The 18,197-nt window shown below is 39.3% G+C and overlaps 2 protein-coding genes and 1 long non-coding RNA gene across 16 annotated transcripts in view; 2 read left to right on the top strand and 1 right to left on the bottom strand.

The window, feature by feature from the left end:
• The first annotated feature begins 91 nt into the window (after positions 1–91).
• On the top strand, positions 92–5,784 carry wdr1 (WD repeat domain 1). 2 transcript variants are annotated; one of them, XM_061290475.1, is made up of 15 exons: positions 92–251; positions 1,062–1,183; positions 1,455–1,545; positions 1,635–1,782; positions 1,961–2,141; positions 2,437–2,514; positions 2,641–2,721; positions 2,861–3,094; positions 3,320–3,409; positions 3,645–3,799; positions 4,021–4,108; positions 4,233–4,343; positions 4,595–4,768; positions 4,849–4,993; positions 5,069–5,784. In XM_061290475.1, the coding sequence occupies exons 1-15, from the start codon at positions 236–238 to the stop codon at positions 5,173–5,175; spliced, it is 1,821 nt and encodes a 606-aa protein (XP_061146459.1). In that variant the 5' UTR covers positions 92–235; the 3' UTR covers positions 5,176–5,784. The 2 variants fall into 2 exon arrangements, with proteins under 2 accessions (XP_061146459.1, XP_061146460.1); XM_061290476.1 differs by having other exon boundaries at positions 3,320–3,412; positions 3,648–3,799.
• On the bottom strand, positions 4,164–7,851 carry LOC133161830 (uncharacterized). 2 transcript variants are annotated; one of them, XR_009716136.1, is made up of 3 exons: positions 7,722–7,851; positions 5,936–6,071; positions 4,164–5,003 (listed from the first exon to the last, which is right to left on the bottom strand). It is a non-coding gene; the product is annotated as an uncharacterized LOC133161830 (long non-coding RNA). The 2 variants fall into 2 exon arrangements; XR_009716135.1 differs by having other exon boundaries at positions 5,936–7,790.
• Positions 7,092–18,197, top strand: part of slc2a9l2 (solute carrier family 2 member 9, like 2) — a 25,921-nt gene continuing 14,815 nt past the window's right edge. Inside the window, exons 1-6 of one of the 12 annotated variants that reach the window (XM_061290486.1) lie at positions 7,092–7,344; positions 9,271–9,345; positions 9,622–9,723; positions 11,610–11,770; positions 12,780–12,904; positions 14,073–14,218. In XM_061290486.1, coding sequence (XP_061146470.1) covers positions 9,292–9,345; positions 9,622–9,723; positions 11,610–11,770; positions 12,780–12,904; positions 14,073–14,218 — 588 coding nt within the window. In that variant the 5' untranslated portion in view covers positions 7,092–7,344; positions 9,271–9,291. The other 11 variants (XM_061290481.1, XM_061290488.1, XM_061290487.1 and 8 more) reach the window with 11 other exon arrangements.

The following is an 18,197-nucleotide window of genomic DNA, read 5'->3' as shown; positions in this document are numbered from 1 at the left end:
GTGTGGGCGGGGCTCATTTCCCAGAGCCTGTGAAGTCAAATTCGGGGACAAATTAATCCTCAACCGTGTTCAGTGGATGACAGTGACAGCGTGGTATGTGAGTTTACCATATATGGTCAAAGGCAAGCGACGTGAGGGCGCTACCTGCTTCCGGGTTTGTGGGTTAAGGGAGTGCTCAGCCTGCTGGCTCCACTAATTCATTGATATTAAGAAAAGCAAGTGATCAACAGCAACTATGTCGTACGAACTGAGTGAGTATGCATGTTGAGTTGAAAGGGTAAAAAAGAAATCCAACTAAGGTCTTCATTTGTCTGGTTTCGCTCAAGCCAGTCATTCGGTTAGCACGAAGCTAACTAGCTAGCCTCACCCGCAGACGAATGATTTTGACACATCTTCCCTCATGATCCTGACACATGCAACACTCTTGTGGCCGTCTGTGTGTGTGTGATTATTATCATGATTAATTGATCCAGTTAGAGTAGTTTGGCGTCTTCAAACTTCTGTCATTTAGCTCGCGTACTGGCACGGCATACTGTTATTGTGCTCACTCATTGTTATGACATGCCTTAACAGGCTTGAACACAATCCCTCCTCCGGGGAAACCTTATCTATGGGGTGGTTAACTATTTTAAAAAATATATAATAACAAAAATAAACTGAAAAGAAACGACAACCCTTAAACAAAATACAGTTGCGGAAGCTGTCGTGCAGATTAAATGCATTGCCTCTGGTTTCTTAAACTGGTGAAAACGAACACATCTACATGACTGCAATATTTGGCATGCCGAAACCAACTCGTGTCGTTTTTTTTTTTCCTCCCCCAAACATGCTTGAACACTGTTCAAGATCAGTGTCACCATCCTTTAATGAGCCGAGGCACCCATTTTCATTCAAAAAAAGTCGCACCAATAATCAAAAGTAACAATAAGAATGAACCTTTCTCACACAAACAATAATGATGATGATGACACAACTACTGCTATTATTATTATTATTATTATTACTGTTATTACATTATTGTTATTATCATCAAGCAATGTCTCTGTCATGTCTACTTTCAGGAAAGGTTTTTGCCAGTCTGCCGCAGATGGAAAGGGGAGTTGCCAAAGTGATTAGTGGTGATCCCAAAGGCAACAATTTCCTCTATACCAACGGGAAGTGTGTCATCATCCGGAACATTCATGTAAGTATTTGAAATTACACATTTGTTTTGATAAATGTCGTTGATGTATACCATGCATGTGTAACCTGCTTGTCATGTCAGGAAATCTAGAATTTCAGTATGTATTAATCCACTCTCTAAGCAAATCATCATAAAAATATGTTTTTTTCTAATGACATTAGATGCCATTGCACTGCAAGGAAAACAAACAAACAAACAAACAAACAAACAAACAATCAATCAACAGGTAGCTACCAAGTAACCGAGATCTTGTTTTGTTTTTCTTTTGAAGAACCCAGCCATAGCAGACATTTACACAGAACACGCCCATTCCGTATCTGTTGCTAAGTACGCCCCCAGTGGATTCTACATCGCATCTGGAGGTAACAAGTCTGTTTGAAATACTGCAGTCAGTGACCATTTTAATGCATTACCACAATAAACTCACTATAAATTATAATATTTGTGTTAGATGTATCAGGAAAGATCCGTATCTGGGACACCACGCAGAAGGAGCACCTTCTCAAGTACGAATACACCCCATTATCGGGCAAGGTCAAGGACATCGCATGGACAGAGGACAGCAAGAGGCTTGCTGTTGTTGGGGACGGACGAGAGAAGTGAGCATCTGTCCTTCCTATTTAGAGGAACTGGTGAAGTGTATCTTTAACCACCATCACGTGCAGGCTGTTATTTTTCTTGCTTTACACTTTGTATTTCAGGCAGTTGGTCTTGGCACCACAATTTCGAAATAAGTGAGTTACACAAACCAAACCTGTGTTTGCATTCTTTCTAAAGGTTCGGCTCTGTGTTTCTGTGGGACACTGGTTCCTCAGTAGGAAGCGTTTCTGGCCACTCCAAATTAATCAACAGCGTAGACATTCGTCAGAAACGTCCCTATCGAATGATCACTGGCAGCGATGATACCTCTGCTTCTTTTTCCGAGGGCCCTCCCTTCAAATTCAAGTTCGCAATACGTGTGAGTAAAGATATTTTTGTTTCTCTTAAGGTATTTGTATTGATTTCACATTTCCTAGTAAGTTAGTCAATGACTGCTAAGTCTTTTTTGAATGCTCAACAAAAATCCCATGGTTATTTGTATTCTAACCTAAAGTTAATTGTGGCATTGACCCCTGCCACTAAATCATACCTAGAATTGTTTCTAATAATTCATCTTTTTCATCTTGTCAATTATGAAAACTGAAATATATCTGGAAAATGCAACGTCAATACATGACAAGAAATGTTTTGCTTGACATGTGTCCCGCTGATAGGACCACACCCAGTTTGTCAACTGTGTTCGTTTCGCTCCCGATGGAAGTCACTTTGCCACAGCGAGTGCCGACGGCCAGGTAGGCAATAAGGCGATGAGATATTCTCAAAACCTGAAGAAAAGTGTTATGTATTATTCAAATACAAGATTTAGCTCAAAGTAACAAATAGCATTTATTTCATTCCAATCCATTTCTTTTCCTCAGATCTTACTCTTTGATGGAGCTACTGGTGAGCATGTCAGTGGCCTGGGAGGAGAAAGGGCACATAAAGGAGGAATATATGCTGTAAGTTCGACGCCTTTTCACTTTTAGGATGCGGTTTTATTTTAACTTTTGATTACTGTATTAGTTATGTATGCTCGGTATGTTTGATGAGCTACCGCATGAGTATGATGACCCCCCCCCCCCCCCTTTTGTGTCTTAGATAAGTTGGAGCCCAGACAGCTCCCAGTTGATTTCTGCCTCGGGGGACAAGACTGTCAAGCTCTGGGATGTCGGCGCCGGTACGGCGGTCACCACCTTCAACATGGGCTCTGAGGTAGCGGATCAGCAGCTGGGCTGTCTGTGGCAGAACGAGCATCTCCTCAGCATCTCCCTGACAGGCTACATTAACTACTTGGACAAGAACAATCCTAACCGACCTATACGTACCATCAAGGTCAGCCCAATAGAATTTTAACTTTTTGCGATTCCCTTTCTGTTTCACTATGGAGACTTTTCTAATATATTGGTGTCTTGACATATGAGCAACCTAATTTATGATTTTATTTATTTTTTGAGACACGAGCCGCCATCTGGCCAGTTTATTGTTTTGCTCTTGTGAGCTCAAACTATTACGGAGTGCTATTTCTCCATATGCCTGATGCACGTGTTCTTCCTACAGGGCCACACTAAGTCCATCCAATGTGTGACGATTCACAGAAGTGATGGACGACCATACATCTACACAGGAAGTCATGATGGGCACATCAATATCCTTCTCAACCAAATGCACATTTCAACAGCTTAGATGCATTCACTTTTGGTGAAAATTTTAAATGTCATGGCACTAAATTGGAATTAAAAAGTGGAAAAATAGATGTCACAATACACATGATGCATGTAATTTTAAATTAAATGTTGGCATTAGTGCCACAAAACACAACAAACTGTTTTCTTTCCTCCCAGTAACATTTCTGCTATCATTTTCACTTAACTTCGTCTCACATTACTGGGATGCAGAAACTGGGGAGAATGATTGTTTCTCAGGAAAGGGCCACAGCAACCAGGTGAGCAAAATGGTTGTCAATGTTGCTGATGAAGTGGTGACGTGCAGCATGGATGACACGGCGCGCTACACCAGCATCAACAAGAAAGATTACAGGTAGACACATTTATCAAATAAGCATTAATTGCTTGTCCATCTGTAAGTACTTTTACATTGTTAGCAGATGCAGTCACTGTTTTTTTTATCCTTTCATTGGGTTTATTGCATTGGACATATTTCATGACTGCTAAACTGGGGTGTTAAAAGTAGTTTAGAGGAGTCTATAATGATTGTAAATTGTTTGAATAATATAAATAAGCAGCGGTATGTATTTTCAGTGCATCTGATGTGGTGAAAATGGATTCCCAGCCAAAAAGCATCTCAGCAGCTGCCGGGGGCCTAACACTGGTTGTGTGCATCGGCCAGGTAATCTCTCTGCTTGAGCTAAATTACGGATTCTAAATACACAATTTTAATGCACGTCTGTACATTAGAGTTTAATGTTAGACTCGAAATGAACAAATCCATTAAACTTTGTTGCTTTTTCCAGGTAGTCTTACAGAAGGACAAGCGAAATGTCTTCACACTGGAAAACCTTGACTACGAACCCGAAGTTGGAGTTCTCAATCCAGCAGGGAGCACTGCCGCTGTAGGGGGGACAGTAAGTGAACATCTAAGAATTGGCGGTCACAAATAGACTCGCCAGAGCGGTTCATTTATCCAGCCTGAACTGACGAAACAAGACAGCTGGTGGTTTAGCTAATGGTTGTTCTGAGCTGCTTGGTTGCACAAATGGGCTTTGGTGTATGTGTCCAGGAAGCAAAAGCACTGCATGTGAACAGATTCCTGTCACCTCTTAATTGCTCTTGGTAAAGGAGGACTCACCTATGCTCTCCCTCTTCTTTTCCGCAGGATGGTACAATTCGTCTGTACTCGGTGCAAGGCAATACTCTAAAGGATGAGGGAAAAACCATTGCGGTTAAAGGCGCCATTACAGATATGGGTTACTCTGATAATGGAGCCTATTTGGCAGTCATAGATGACAAAAGGGTGGCCACAGCCTTCAGTGTGGCAGATGGCTACTCGGTAATTATTGTCTTTTTTAAAATCAATTATCCACAGGTTTCAAAGCTAACCTCTGCCCTCTCCCTGCTATTTTGTTCAAGGTCAAAAATGAGTTTTATGGGCACCATGCAAAACCAGTTAGCTTAGCCTGGGCACCTGATAATGAGCACTTTGCCACTGGTGGGATGGACATGATGGTTTATATCTGGACAATTGGCGATGAAGACAAGCGGGTCAAGCTGCCAGGTAGGTCATCCTGTTTGTAACAAAAAAAAAAAAAAGATGAAAATAGCGTTAATATTTTTTTTTGTATGTCTGTAGATTGTCACAAGTTGCACCATGTCAGCGGCCTGTCTTGGATCGACGCGAATACTCTGGTCACCACTTCTCACGATGCCAGCGTCAAGCAGTGGACTATTAAATACTGAGACGGATGCTGACCAACATCCACATCCCCAGGAACAAGGACTACTGTCGAGTTCAATCACCTCCCCCCCAATCTAAATGGTGTCTTTTGCTGTCTGTAAACATCAGAATTGAAAATGGTTATGGTGTAAACACAAAAAATAAATAAATTAGGCAAAGTATTTTTTTCTTTTTGCAAAAAAGTGCAACATCCAGAGAGTCTTTTAGGCATCTCATTAATAATTGTGTGCACACTGCTCAACATTCCATAAATAATGTCAGTCGTTGGGCTCAATGCATCCTCAATTAATGGATGAACCGAAAGTGTTTTAACACTAATAGTGTGTTCTTTTGGTTGCTTTCCTGAAATGAGAAGCCCTCATGTCGCGTTTTCTTTAAAAGGGGATGGAGCAGTGAGTGGGTGCAGCTTTTTGCTTTCTTGGCTAAAACTTTGCTTTTCATAGATCTACTTGGACTAGGGAGCAATTATAGCAACTGAAAACAATCATTAAATTCATTCATTCAAGGATCTTTTGTTATATCTTTTGAGTTACACTTGTCTCACTATTTTCATGTTTTGTCTATGCATTTGTTAATAATATTGCTGGAAATAAAACAATTTTGCATTTTGATTCATTGTATTGTGCATCACTGACTCATTTAAACTAAATTGACATCCTAAATTATTTCACAACATGATTTCAGAGGTTAAAACTGATTGAAGGACAAGGTTCCCTCAAATGTACACTAACATGGAATCATTGTCAAATCAATTGCACTGACCAGGAGTGGAAGGGGGTTTGGAGGAGACGTAGAGCCGGGTGTCGTCCGCGTAGCAGTGAAAGTTGATGTGTTTTCGGAAAATCAAACCAAGTGGGAGGAGGTAAACGATAAATAAGATTGGACCAAAGACAGAGCCCTGGGGAACATCAGAGGACAGCGGGGAGGGATGAGATGATTTGAACTGGATAAATTGAGAGCGGCCGGAGAGATCCGTTCTAGACAGAGGGAAATGTTTTGCCTAACAAAGAAAAGATACGGTTGAAAGCATGATTAACTGAGAATGAGACGAAAGTAAACAACTGCATGGAATATGAAAAGAACAAACAAAAGCGCGGTATGCATGGAAAATAGACAAAAATTGTCAGGAAACATTAAACAAATTGAGTATTAATGAAATTGCTAAATGTAGCTTGATCACAAGTCGGAACTGTGATTGAAATCAACCAACCCGTTTGACTCAATTGGTTTGACTCAACTCAACCAATTTTTTATTACGGTGTCTTATTTTTGTCCTAAAAAACAAAGAAATAAAACGAGCACGCAGTGAGTTGGATAATTGTGGACCAAATCCAACAGTACATATAGGATTATTTCAATTATACTTATTTATTTTTAGCTCACATGATCTATTCCACTCATCAATCTGATTGAAGAAATTGTCGATTGGCAGACAGCAAAAAGTAAACAAAAACGGTAACAGAAAACAATATTGCCGATAACAACATCTCATGCTACTAAGTCACGTTTTAGCCCAAAACTTGATACTCATTGAGCCATCTGTCCGGGGAGGATAGCAATTCCGTGTCTTCCTTCTCTATTTTGCAGCCTAATTGAATCAGCCTACTGATTCTCATGTGATTATTCTTTCCCTAGTGGCTTTGCTGCAGTTTCTCTGGCGGAGGAATCTTCAAGCTCAAGATTCTGGTGAGTGTTAATTAACTTGATAAAGTGTGATAAAGATAGCAAATTTATTATGCTTGTCTAAAATGTGGGTCAGGGTTATCACAAAGCCCTGACCATGACAGAAAGGTGTTTTTACACCTCATGTGATGACATAATATCTAGGACTATATTTCTTTACCCAACAGTTTGATTGGATGAACCTTTGCCTCAATAATGTTATCAAAGGATAGATAGGCAATAGGCAGAAACACCTCCTGTTTCAGGGTAAGGCCTCGTATTTTGTAAAAGAAATAAAACAAGAATAACCTGCAGACGACAGGATTGCCTAAAGACAGCAAACATTGTTTAGATGTTTTCTTGAGCCCCGTGTGGAGTCCAACTTTTTTCCCACTGCTTTTACGCACAAGGGGAAATCTAATACACGTGTTACCTAGGCTCCCAGCTTGAGAAAGGATGACTCTCAGGGGCGACGACCCGAAAAGTCCGAGTTCCATTACTTCTTCATAGTGAGTATCTGCTCACAGAGCAGCTCGTTTATTTTTGTTGAGTTTTGCAGCCAAGTGCGGTGACACTGCTTGACTTTTTATGACAGGTCATATTTGCCACATCTTTATAGTTGCCTTCCATGCGTTTTAAACATTGCTCCTAGATTTGTTCCATACTGTAGGCACGGTAAAATACCACGTGAGGTTAAAGCAGTCGTTGACGGGAGAAAAGCGCCCTAGGGGAGAACTTTTTTGGTCATGAAAACCGCTACTGTGAGTCCTTGATAGCTGCACCCTCTGTCGAGCAGGAATTTCTTTTACACTGGACCGGAGAGAAGTTGCCATTTTGTTACGTGAATACTCAGCTCTGCTCTCTTAAGATCGACTCGTCAACTCACGTGGGTATCAGCTCATCGGTGTTTTTGCCGCCAAAAGCACAAAGGTTCTGTTTATGCTTTTGGAGACAACAACAGGATGTCATCATTTAAAAAGAACTGGCAGTGTTTGGGGAGAGACAACAGAGGGGGGGGAAAAAAAAACATTTGACCCTCTTAAGTTTTTCCCCACATCTGTTTCCCAGATGGACAGCATTTACTGCTATATCTCGGAACAGCTCCGTTTCGTCACGTCCTGTAAACATGATATGATAACTTATCTCTCTATAAGCCCATAAAGTTATGTCTTTATTCTTGGCAATAGATACTGTACATTTGGACTCAATTTTATATCAATATCTAATAGTGTTTATAGATCATGATCAATATAATTCCGACTTTATATGAGTGGACAAAAGCTGTTGTTAGAGATACAATTGAGCCATTGGATGTTCCCTGGGTAACACGAGATACCGAGACATACTCCCAGAAAGACCCGTGCAAGTTAATAATTGGTGAGCTTTTGGTGCAGTTCTCATTACACACAGTGAGCAAGTCAGTGGACCTTCCGCACGCATTGGATATACACGTGGGTGAGTATTCCCACAGCGAAGAATGAAACAGAAAAAATATACAATCCAGGTAGGCCAGCGGTAGTTTTGTTGCTTGTCATAATTTTCACAGTAAAGCAGTAATCTACTTAAAAACAAGTGGAACGTAATATAATTGTAACTACAACAATACTTGTTTGCGTTGGTGATCTTAAACCATAAGCAAGAAAAGTGTGTGTGTGTTTCCCATGCTTTAATTTGTGAAACAAAATAGCTTAAAAGATAAAACTTCCTACAGCTTTAAATACCCCTAAAATATTAAATTATTTATTGGACTGACTTGCTATTTGATGAATAATCACCTAAATTGTTTTCACTCTGCTTATCTACTTAAACTAATTTACTTTCTGGAAGCTTAGTGCTAAAGGAAATAACAGGAAACAGTTTAATTGGATACTGGCCTCCACCGTTTACTATACATACAAGAGCATAATTGTTCCAAAGTCCTCAGGGGAAAAGAAAAAAAAAAAACTATCATGAAATAGCGAGTCATTCTCAAAGCTCCAAGTAATTACCTATGCCTAAATTGCCATTCAAAATGTTGCATTCCATTTTTATGACCACTTGGTGGCAGAATCAGTCTTTTACGTCATATTGGTGATCATTGCAAAATATGCAAAAGACAAAAAAAAAGAATAATTATTGCACTGAAGCTTGAGACATACTGGCTCAGCTCTTCCTGGGTGGAGTTTAATGTTCTCTCCGTAGTTGTGTTGATTTATGTATTTATGTGGCATTATCCTGACATCCTCCAAATTAAAGCAGATCTTATGTTGGTTGTATAGATCATTTGTCATAATTTCCTCTGTAAGAATAAATCCCAAACATGTGACTGCATGCATGGTGCTGTAATATAGCAAAGTCATATGCAGGATCCAGATCTATCTTTTTTAGATTTTCCCACTTCCTCATCTTTATTGTGAAATGGGCCTTATCTGCATACGAGTGTCTTGTATCAGCAGAAGATTCACTGAACCGCTAAAATGGATAAACCACAGAATGCCGAGTCGCCTGAAAAGAACCGGCGCGACAAAAAGGTTAGTGTATGGAATCCCAAACAAGCAAGACTTAGCTGTGCAATGTTTAGGCAGTGAAAGGTGCAAAGGTTCCCGTGGAGATTATGTACATATGAAACCATGTAAAACATTTTTATGGAAAGTGAATGTTTCCCTCCGTGGACTTAGGTCGGCGTTAAAAGCGTGTGCATTGACTTTACAATGAACCTTGAGTTTGATCAACAACATTTTGAATACCCTCACAAAAACCTCTAATTTGAGTTCACATGACTCTATTTTTGTGTGCTTTCTCAATAGAAGCGGGTCACGTCCTGTCTGCTAAGTGCAGCTTTTTTCGGTGCCTTGGGCTCGTCTTTCCTTTATGGCTACAACCTCTCTGTCGTCAATGCTCCGGCACTGGTAAGTCCAACTGCCCTCGACTCGGCTACACAACCATAATCACTTGACTCTTATTTCACTTCCTCCCACACTGGAAATAAATAATAGTGACTAGCTAATGTGCCAAGAAAAAAGTTTTTTTTTAAAAGTCTATTTAAATACTAAAGTAAAAAAAAAAAAAACTTTCTTGCTAAATTCTGTCTACAGACTGGCTAAGTGGGCGGTTGTTGGTCGACAGCCTGTCTAGCGGAACATATTTTATTCATGAATATGTAAATAGCAGGCATCGCTGAATTATTGTGAAGATCTTGCTGTAACATGTAATCATGGATGCCATAATGAGACGAATGGGTAGAGTAGCACAGATGTGTCTAGACCATTTTGGGATGTGCTAAGGCACCCTTAAATTAAATCCAAGCTCTCCCTCCCAATATTTAAGAGTTGTTGTTTTTTTAACAAGTTTGGGATGTTGGTGTAAATGTTATATTTTACCAACAAAAGTGCAAGCTCCCACCCCCCGAGTGTGCTCTGGTAGCAAAACAGTTAGCACCCCTCTAAAATTCTGATCCTAAAATTCTCCCTGGCTCTGAGCATCACGCAAGTTGATCCCACGAGGATTTCAAGGAGCGATGGAGATGTCACGGAGGTGAAGACAACTACAGAATTGCTGCTATGGGGAGAAATAGGCCCACTTCAGCTGATTAATGAAATTTAACGTTTGATTACTAGCCGCCGATCTTTTCCCATCATTCCATCAAAAACAGGCACAAGGGAACTCGTCTTTGCTCCCATCGGCTAAACCAACTGAACGTGCTGTGATTTTTATCACGCTCTGGAGACAGAAGGTCATTGTCATGCAGTGAAAGGAGGACATGGGGGTCATCGCTGAAATAAATGTTTTAGAACTGTCAAAGGAAAATGATGGTGATGGCACTAGGGGCAGGAGGGAAGAAAAAAAAAAGCCCCTGCATCTCTTTTCTTGGAGTAAGCAGATTCAGTGAGTCTTTAAACTTCGGGCAAAGACACTTAGCTCTTTTGGTTATTGGCTTGAGGACTAGAGAGTTACAGATCCAAGACCTGCCATGAGTGAGAAATATGTAAATTAAGATAAAGGACTGGAGACGCCAGATTCTTTGTGAGCACTGTCAAGGTGCCCCCAAACTGCCCAGGGCCTCAAACTATCCACTCAGGGATCATTACTGTATAATAATAAAGTTAAAGGGGGGGGGGGGGGGGGGGGGGGTTAATCCCATGGGAAAGTAGCCAAATCCACATCTCTGTGTAGTCACTTTAAAAGCTCAGGGTCATGCAAGTCTATTTACCTGATATGACATTATAATATATTATTAATTAATTCTATTTCATGGGCATCTTTGTAATAAAATGCTTTTAATTCCAAGGTAAAAACAACTATGATTGAAGGCTTCAAAGCATCGCTAGCATTTTAGTTTTTTGTTTGTTTGTGTGTGTTTTCTTTGCTCTTAAATGTCTTCAATTATTTTATTTGTATATGCCTTTAAGTATTTGTTTTTAATACGTGTATGAAATTTATACAGTCAATCAAGCTGCTTTGCATCTTATTTCGTTGAGTTATTCTAAGGCTCTAAGCTTTTCAATTCTCAACCACCGCATTAAAATACACACGTGCACTCGCCTCATTGAATCAGTGAGACCAAATCCACAATTTTAGAAGTCACAAGCTTGATCCGATCAAAAGCCATTAACTGTTCATTCAGGAGACTGTGGTGAGTGAACCACACAAATTCTTTGAGGGAAATTCAATCTTCACTCTGCTGTATGTTTTTCGGGGAAGTTTTATTTTTTCTAATTTAAAAGATGTGCCTTTGGGTCAGTAGATGTTGGGTAACACTTTTCTAAATGTTGATTTCTTTTTTATTCCTTTTCAGTACATTAAAGCTTTTTACAATCAGACATGGATGGAGAGATATGATGAACCGGCCGGAGCAGAGACAGTCACACTACTTTGGTCCATCACAGTCTCCATATTTGCTATTGGGGGCCTTTGTGGAACACTTGCTGTCTCTTGGCCAATAAAAACATTGGGAAGGTGAGTATGTTTGGGATACATTTCTCCATCTTTGATGTGTTATTAATAGCTTTCTTTTCTCCACTTGTATCATAACACTGGCCAGGCTGAAAAAAAAATCTAGATATTTTGGAACATTTATGAGATTTAAGACTCAGGAAGGAATAAAGGGTATCGGCTGATACTTAATTTATTCATTTTGTGGCAATGATATAATTATACATAGGGGACGAGGATGTCACTAGAACCCTATGTCAATTATTTATTCTCACTCATTCCGGGTAGTAAAGATGCTTTACTATGGCTCTTGGCTATCTCAACTTAAAACGTGTGATCCATATTGCTGACAATTTGAGAATTATTATTCATCTTTTATTCTCAGTTTGGAACCATTGCTTGAGCTGGTATTTTTTTTCACCGCAAAATAGTTTCCAAAAAAGCTAAAATCCATAGATCAGACCAGGAATTGAGTTGAGTGTTTAATATCTTATAAAGACTATGTAAATCAAGTCGACTGACTCATTAAAAGTTCCCAAGTGGCCCTCGCTTTTCATACAGTGTTGTCCTGAATTATTCAAAGAAGACCAGCTTATCTCAATGGAGATCTTAAATTAGTGGTAAAAACACTCACTGGGGGAATGTTCAAATGGGGGAAACCCCTACGGGCCACGCTGTACACAGATCCAATTAAATTAAATTTACGAGGCAAAGTCGGCGCTCTCTGACAAAATGCTACTGCGCCGCTTGAACGAAAACATGAATGCCACAAGGGGGGTGTTGCTTGAGCTTTGGAAAAAGACGTGCTTCTAAAGATATTAAGTGTAGTGAACTTTCATAACTTAAGAGTCCTACAAACTTACTAGAACTTCTTTCCTACAAAGTAAACCATAAACTAAATAAGTCAAGACGGATCATTCACCTTCTTGAGCCATACCATGGCAGTCTTTATTTATCGATTTATCTATTTATCTATTTATTTATTGTCTCAATGGATTGTAATTTATTGGATTGTTTGTTTTTTTCTAAACAGAAAAGGAACCTTGTTACTGAATAACATCTTTGCTGTGATAGCTGCATTGCTGCTGACCTTCGGAGAGAGGGCCCGGTCCTTTGAGATGCTCATCATAGGTCGATTCATCATGGGAGTGGACTCTGGTAAGTGTAACGTTCCGTGGCTCAGCCCACACAGATGACTTTTCTCGTTGGCGGCGTCTGTATTTTTTTGTGTCCATTTTACTGTGTCACCTGCATAAGTAAACACAGAATCAATTGAAATGTAGCTTTTCACATCTACAGCATGAGCTCAAGTTGATTTTGATCAAGGAAATGAAGGACCCCATATATATTCTGTCAACTAACTTCCCCTTCTGCCCACCTTTGCACCCTTACAATATGATATAATATAGTCAGTGGCGATGAAAACAGCTGTGAAAAATATGGATATGTTGTTGCGTATACTCCGTGGTGCGAGATGGTGATTTGAAATTACCTGTGTGTGTGTTTGTGTTTGTTGGTTGTGCAGTGACCATGAAATTAGCATTTAGTCCCAATCATCAACTCCACTGAGTTTCTGTAGTAGGGAAGAATTGCTACTTTGATTAGATGTTGGAAAGAGCTGATTAATAAACAGGGACATTAAAGCAATGTCGCCAATTCATTTTAAGCTTCTAGACATGTTTATGGAGAATCAGAAGCTGTAGTCTTACATACACTAATACGTATCGTAACAATGATGTTCTATAAAAACATTTATTTCTTGTGTCTGATACAGATCTGAAGGAGGAGAAAAAAAAAAAATCTTTTCAAAATCGCGCCAGAAAAGAAACTAACAAGCATCCACCGCTTACATATCTCATTAACAACCTTGGCCTTGTAATGCTTTGTAGTTGACCATGGTGACTCCAACTGCAGTTAGAGCTACCCCGGGAATTTAATTTTGAGTATTAAATGTTGGTTCAAGAAAATCCAACATGATTTTTAAGCTTAAAACCTTTGACATTTTTATCAAAGATGTAAAAAAAAAAAAAAAGGAATAGAAAGGCCATAACTGCGATGAAAAATCTGCAAGGCAGCTCTGACATTTAAGTAAAACATTATGACAGCTCTTCTCTGGTTGGATTAACACAATCAAATCAATTGACAGCAAGGCGAAATCTTTCCTTTAGGGTTTACATTTATACAAAGTTTACCTCTTAATTTATTCTAGAATTGATTTGATTGTGGGGGCAAATTCAGCAAAAAAAAAGACTTTCAACAGCCCTTCTATTTTTTTTTAAATGTATTCTGATTATTTGAATGTCTTGTTTTTTTTCTTTCTTCATAGGTATAGCTCTCAGCGTACTACCAATGTATCTTGGAGAAATTTCCCCGAGATATATCCGGGGTTCCATCGGTCAGTTCAACTCAATTCTGATCTGTCTCGGAGTGTTTGTCGGTCAGGTGCTGGGTCTACCTGAGCTGTTGGGCCAGGTGAGCGATGGATTCTTATGTAAATATGATCAAACAAATTCATAACGGCTCATTTCAAGTGTGGCGAAGCTCGGTCAATGATGTCACAGCAAGATCTTGCGCAAATTAAAAAGTCTGATTGCTTCGAAAATGGTGTGATATGATTGGAAATGGCTGCAAGTTTCATTTTCTTGAGCAGAAAATACATAAAGAGAAGGTGTCAATGAAATATCTGAAGGCCTTAGCTGTTTTACGATGCGGCAGCCTGAGAAGAATAAAGAAAGCAAAACCTCAGGGGGGTTGTGGGGCAGGAAATCTGGGGCAAGTACTGATGTGAGACCATATCCCTATTTCCATCCATTTTTCTACCACTTATCCTGTTTGAAGTAACTTTGGGCAAGAAGCAGGAGGGAAAACCCAAAGGCCATTATTGTGATATTTGCTCACTATTTAACACTTTTTGTTCCTCAGATTTTTTGTTCCCAAATGACTTCTGACAACTTTTGTTCAAAGAAGATGAACATTGTTTGGTATTCATCCCCCTTGATAAAACTTTCCAGAAGCAGCTTTGCTCTGCAACTTTTTTTCTCTTCTTGGGCATTGATCTGTAAAAGCTGTTAAGCCACTTTGGCTTATTTCACTCACCGCTGGCCTGTGCTGCTTGGTTAAATCATAATAGTGCCAATGTTTGGAACAGATAGTACAAAGTCAAACGGCTGTCGTTCCTTTTTCAGGTTCTGCCAATAATAATAACATCAATAGCCATTAAAAAGGAAAGCTCACAGTCGTTTTATGGTTGAAAATTGCGTGAAAATTACAAACACACTCAGAGCAAGGACAACACGGAACTAAAAAACAATAATCAACATGTACAAATCTTGTCTTAAAATATTAGCCTAGGCATGTTTGTGTGCCCATCCTTTACATTGCAAACAAATAAATCTGTATTGAAGCAAGCAGTGCAAATCCAGCCTTCCTTTGCATTGACATTTGCACACGAGGACGGCACAATTCATTTGTAATTCATGACTAGTGACCTGTCCTACACGTAATGTATTCATACGACCTATCTGGCACCCTTTAGGCTGCTTGGCAGTCATTTTACAGAAGCGCATACCAGATGCATGATGAGTGATATATTCAGATAATGCCAATGGTGATAAAATGCAAAACATTTATGGGGTCTTGGTGAAAGCTTCTATGATTAGGACTCAAAGATGTAATAGTAATAAGCTTTGACAAATGCTATTTCTTTCTGACCATCACGGTTAGCCAATGCACGCTCCCGTGTTTATTCCAATACAGCAGCGGGGATGAATCTTCTAATCTCGATAATCCTTTACAGAGTTCTGCTACCGGAAACACTTCACAGAACGTGTCATTTTATCAAGTAGGCTCTTTCACAGCCAATGGGCCTTGCTTCATTCATACTGTTGCTTTGAAAATCCATCATGACGCTCTGTCGGGGGCTGTTTACAGCGCATAGAAAAATGTCAGTACTTATCATCACTTGTACATACTGAATAAATCAGTTGTAAGTCATCTGGCTGTCACACAAACTCCAAAATGACATTTGTCTCGACGTGGGTATATTTTTAGCCGCTGCAATGCTCACCGAACCTTAAAGGGGGTGCCCCCCAATTTATAACAGAATTTTGTTTTGACTACACTGACCGATTTTATGCGTCCATCACTAAACAACGCATAATAATTTGATAAGCTCAATAAATATTTGTAAGGAATTTTTTTTTTTGGTATTACCTAGTCGAATGAAAAACAATAACAGGAAAATACATGTATTTTTCATTTTTGCTTATGTGCTTGTTCACTGAAATGGTGCATAGCATTTTATTGCACACTTCGGTTTATGTTCCTATAACACTGTGTCTTCTTTTGTGAAGTTCACTTTGAACCAAGGCCAAGCAATGCTTTTTTAATTCAGTAATTGCTATTGATTGTAGGGTGGCCGAGACTCTCTGTTGGCTTTACTTCAGATCAGAGGGTCAGAGTATTCCCACAGATTTCACTTTGTTGCTGCAGGGAGGGTAGTCTGCTTTTTGAGCACTGTCGAGGTGTCCTTGAGCACGGCGCTGATGACCCCCACAGTCCTTGTCTGCAAGTCGGCATGTCATTTTTTTCTCAGGCTTGGTAATTACTACATTCAACTAAAATGAATAAAGAAATCAATTCAAATGAGACGAATGTTGAGCTAATGGACAATTTGTTTCTTGATTCTGGTAGGTGAACCGTACAAATCCTTTTAAAGTATAAATGAAGGACAAAAAGATATATGACATAATGAGTGTCAATATAACTCAAAGCTGTAAAAAAAAAAAAAAAAAGAAATTGGATGTTTATGCCAGCATGTATCAGATAATTACTGCAGTGCACAGTGTAATCCATCATGCATTAGACTGTAAACAACTATAAGTAAGTGACAGCCAATTACATCTCACAGCTTGCTGTTGAATTAAAGATTTTCAATTAACGATCAGCTATTGATGATTTCCAACCGGGTTGTTCTTTTCTTGCTAGAGTACATTTTCTTTGTCCTTTTTGGTTCGGCAAAGCAATGAAGACCGGCATATAAATGCAGAACTAAACTGTCTGGTCCTTCTGACATTTCCATTAGAGCTTACCTACTTCAGAAACCATTTTGGTCTCCTGCATCTATTTGTGGGAAGCTGCCATGAAACTGATTTTCACTTTTGCTTTGTACTGTCAGCAAAGGCCATAAGAAAAAAGTTTTTTGTTTTCTTTTTCCACCTGCATTCAACCACAGCATGACAATGCACCCTTCAGTCTCAGCCATGTAGCATGTGACGACTCAGAGTGGAAAAAACAACAACAATAGCCTCACAGAGCACATTATTAAATTGAGCTTATGGAGACCAATTGCTATGACCATAAAAACATGTCGTTATAAAATACGTTTGCTAACTAATATTTCCACAATATTTTAAAAAATGCAGGAGGACACAGATCATTTTGTTTTGTTGAAAAATCACACTATATTTTCATCAGATAAACGTGAAAGTGTCTTGGGCCTTTTCAGCTTACAATGATTACACTACTAATAAACACTAATTAATAATACTCCAAACACCAAAGTTATTATTGGGATGCTGAGCTTCCACTACCTAAAGACCTGTCAAAAGGGACCAGAAGTAATCGCTTAGGTGAAGAAGGTAAATTATCCAGGTTGAACATTAATAACACGATATGAGCTATGTTCTTTGGTTCTCGCTATTTCTGTCTGACTGTCTCTCCCTCTTCATCTCTCTCATTTTCCCGTGGTGGATTTAATGGCAGTCGTAGCCTGTGGCTGCAATAAAAAAAAAACACCTGCAGCGCCTTGCTATAGACTAATTACAGTCCTTTTACTGTAACCTTAAGGCAGCATTTACCATTATTACTATGATCCCAGTGTTATTATGAGACATTAAGTAGAAAAAATAAAAATAATAATTTAATATTGAAGATGGATGGCTGAATGGATGGATGGATGGATGGATGGATGGATGGATGGATGGATGGATGGATGGATGGATGGATGGATGGATGGATGGATGGATGGATGGATGGATGGATGGATGGATGGATGGATGGATGGATGGATGGATGGATGGATGGATGGATGGATGGATGGATGGATGGAATACTGAGGGAAGATTTTGCTCTGGTAACAACCTGCGCAATGTTGAAATATACATTATCTGTATGGTCCCTTGAAAATATAATGCCTCATATTCACTATTATAAATTTACCAGCCAATGAATGATGAATATGTAGCTTCTAAGGCACATTTCAAAGATTGTGGGCCATGCCGCACTGAGACAATGTAAATTGCCTCTACTATTCTCATAAATCTGTCTTTGGTTGTCTATTCATCTTTGCCGCTACTTCCACTGCATAGAATAACAAATAAAAGTCAGATTCTTCGAATTTATTATATTGGCCTTATCACTAACTGATTTTGTGTTTCATTTAGCACACAGC

This window comes from Syngnathus typhle, linkage group LG11 (assembly GCF_033458585.1).
Source record: "Syngnathus typhle isolate RoL2023-S1 ecotype Sweden linkage group LG11, RoL_Styp_1.0, whole genome shotgun sequence".
In the NCBI taxonomy this organism is placed as follows: Eukaryota; Metazoa; Chordata; class Actinopteri; order Syngnathiformes; family Syngnathidae; genus Syngnathus; species Syngnathus typhle.
Note: the sequence above shows the minus strand (reverse complement) of the source record. Positions and strands in the feature narration are given on the sequence as shown.

Excerpts from the sequence above, each read along its gene's own strand:
- wdr1 (XM_061290475.1), top strand. Across the intron at positions 2,142-2,436 it reads AATTCAAGTTCGCAATACGT|GACCACACCCAGTTTGTCAA; the intron begins GTGAGTAAAGAT and ends TCCCGCTGATAG. Across the intron at positions 4,109-4,232 it reads TGGTTGTGTGCATCGGCCAG|GTAGTCTTACAGAAGGACAA; the intron begins GTAATCTCTCTG and ends TGCTTTTTCCAG.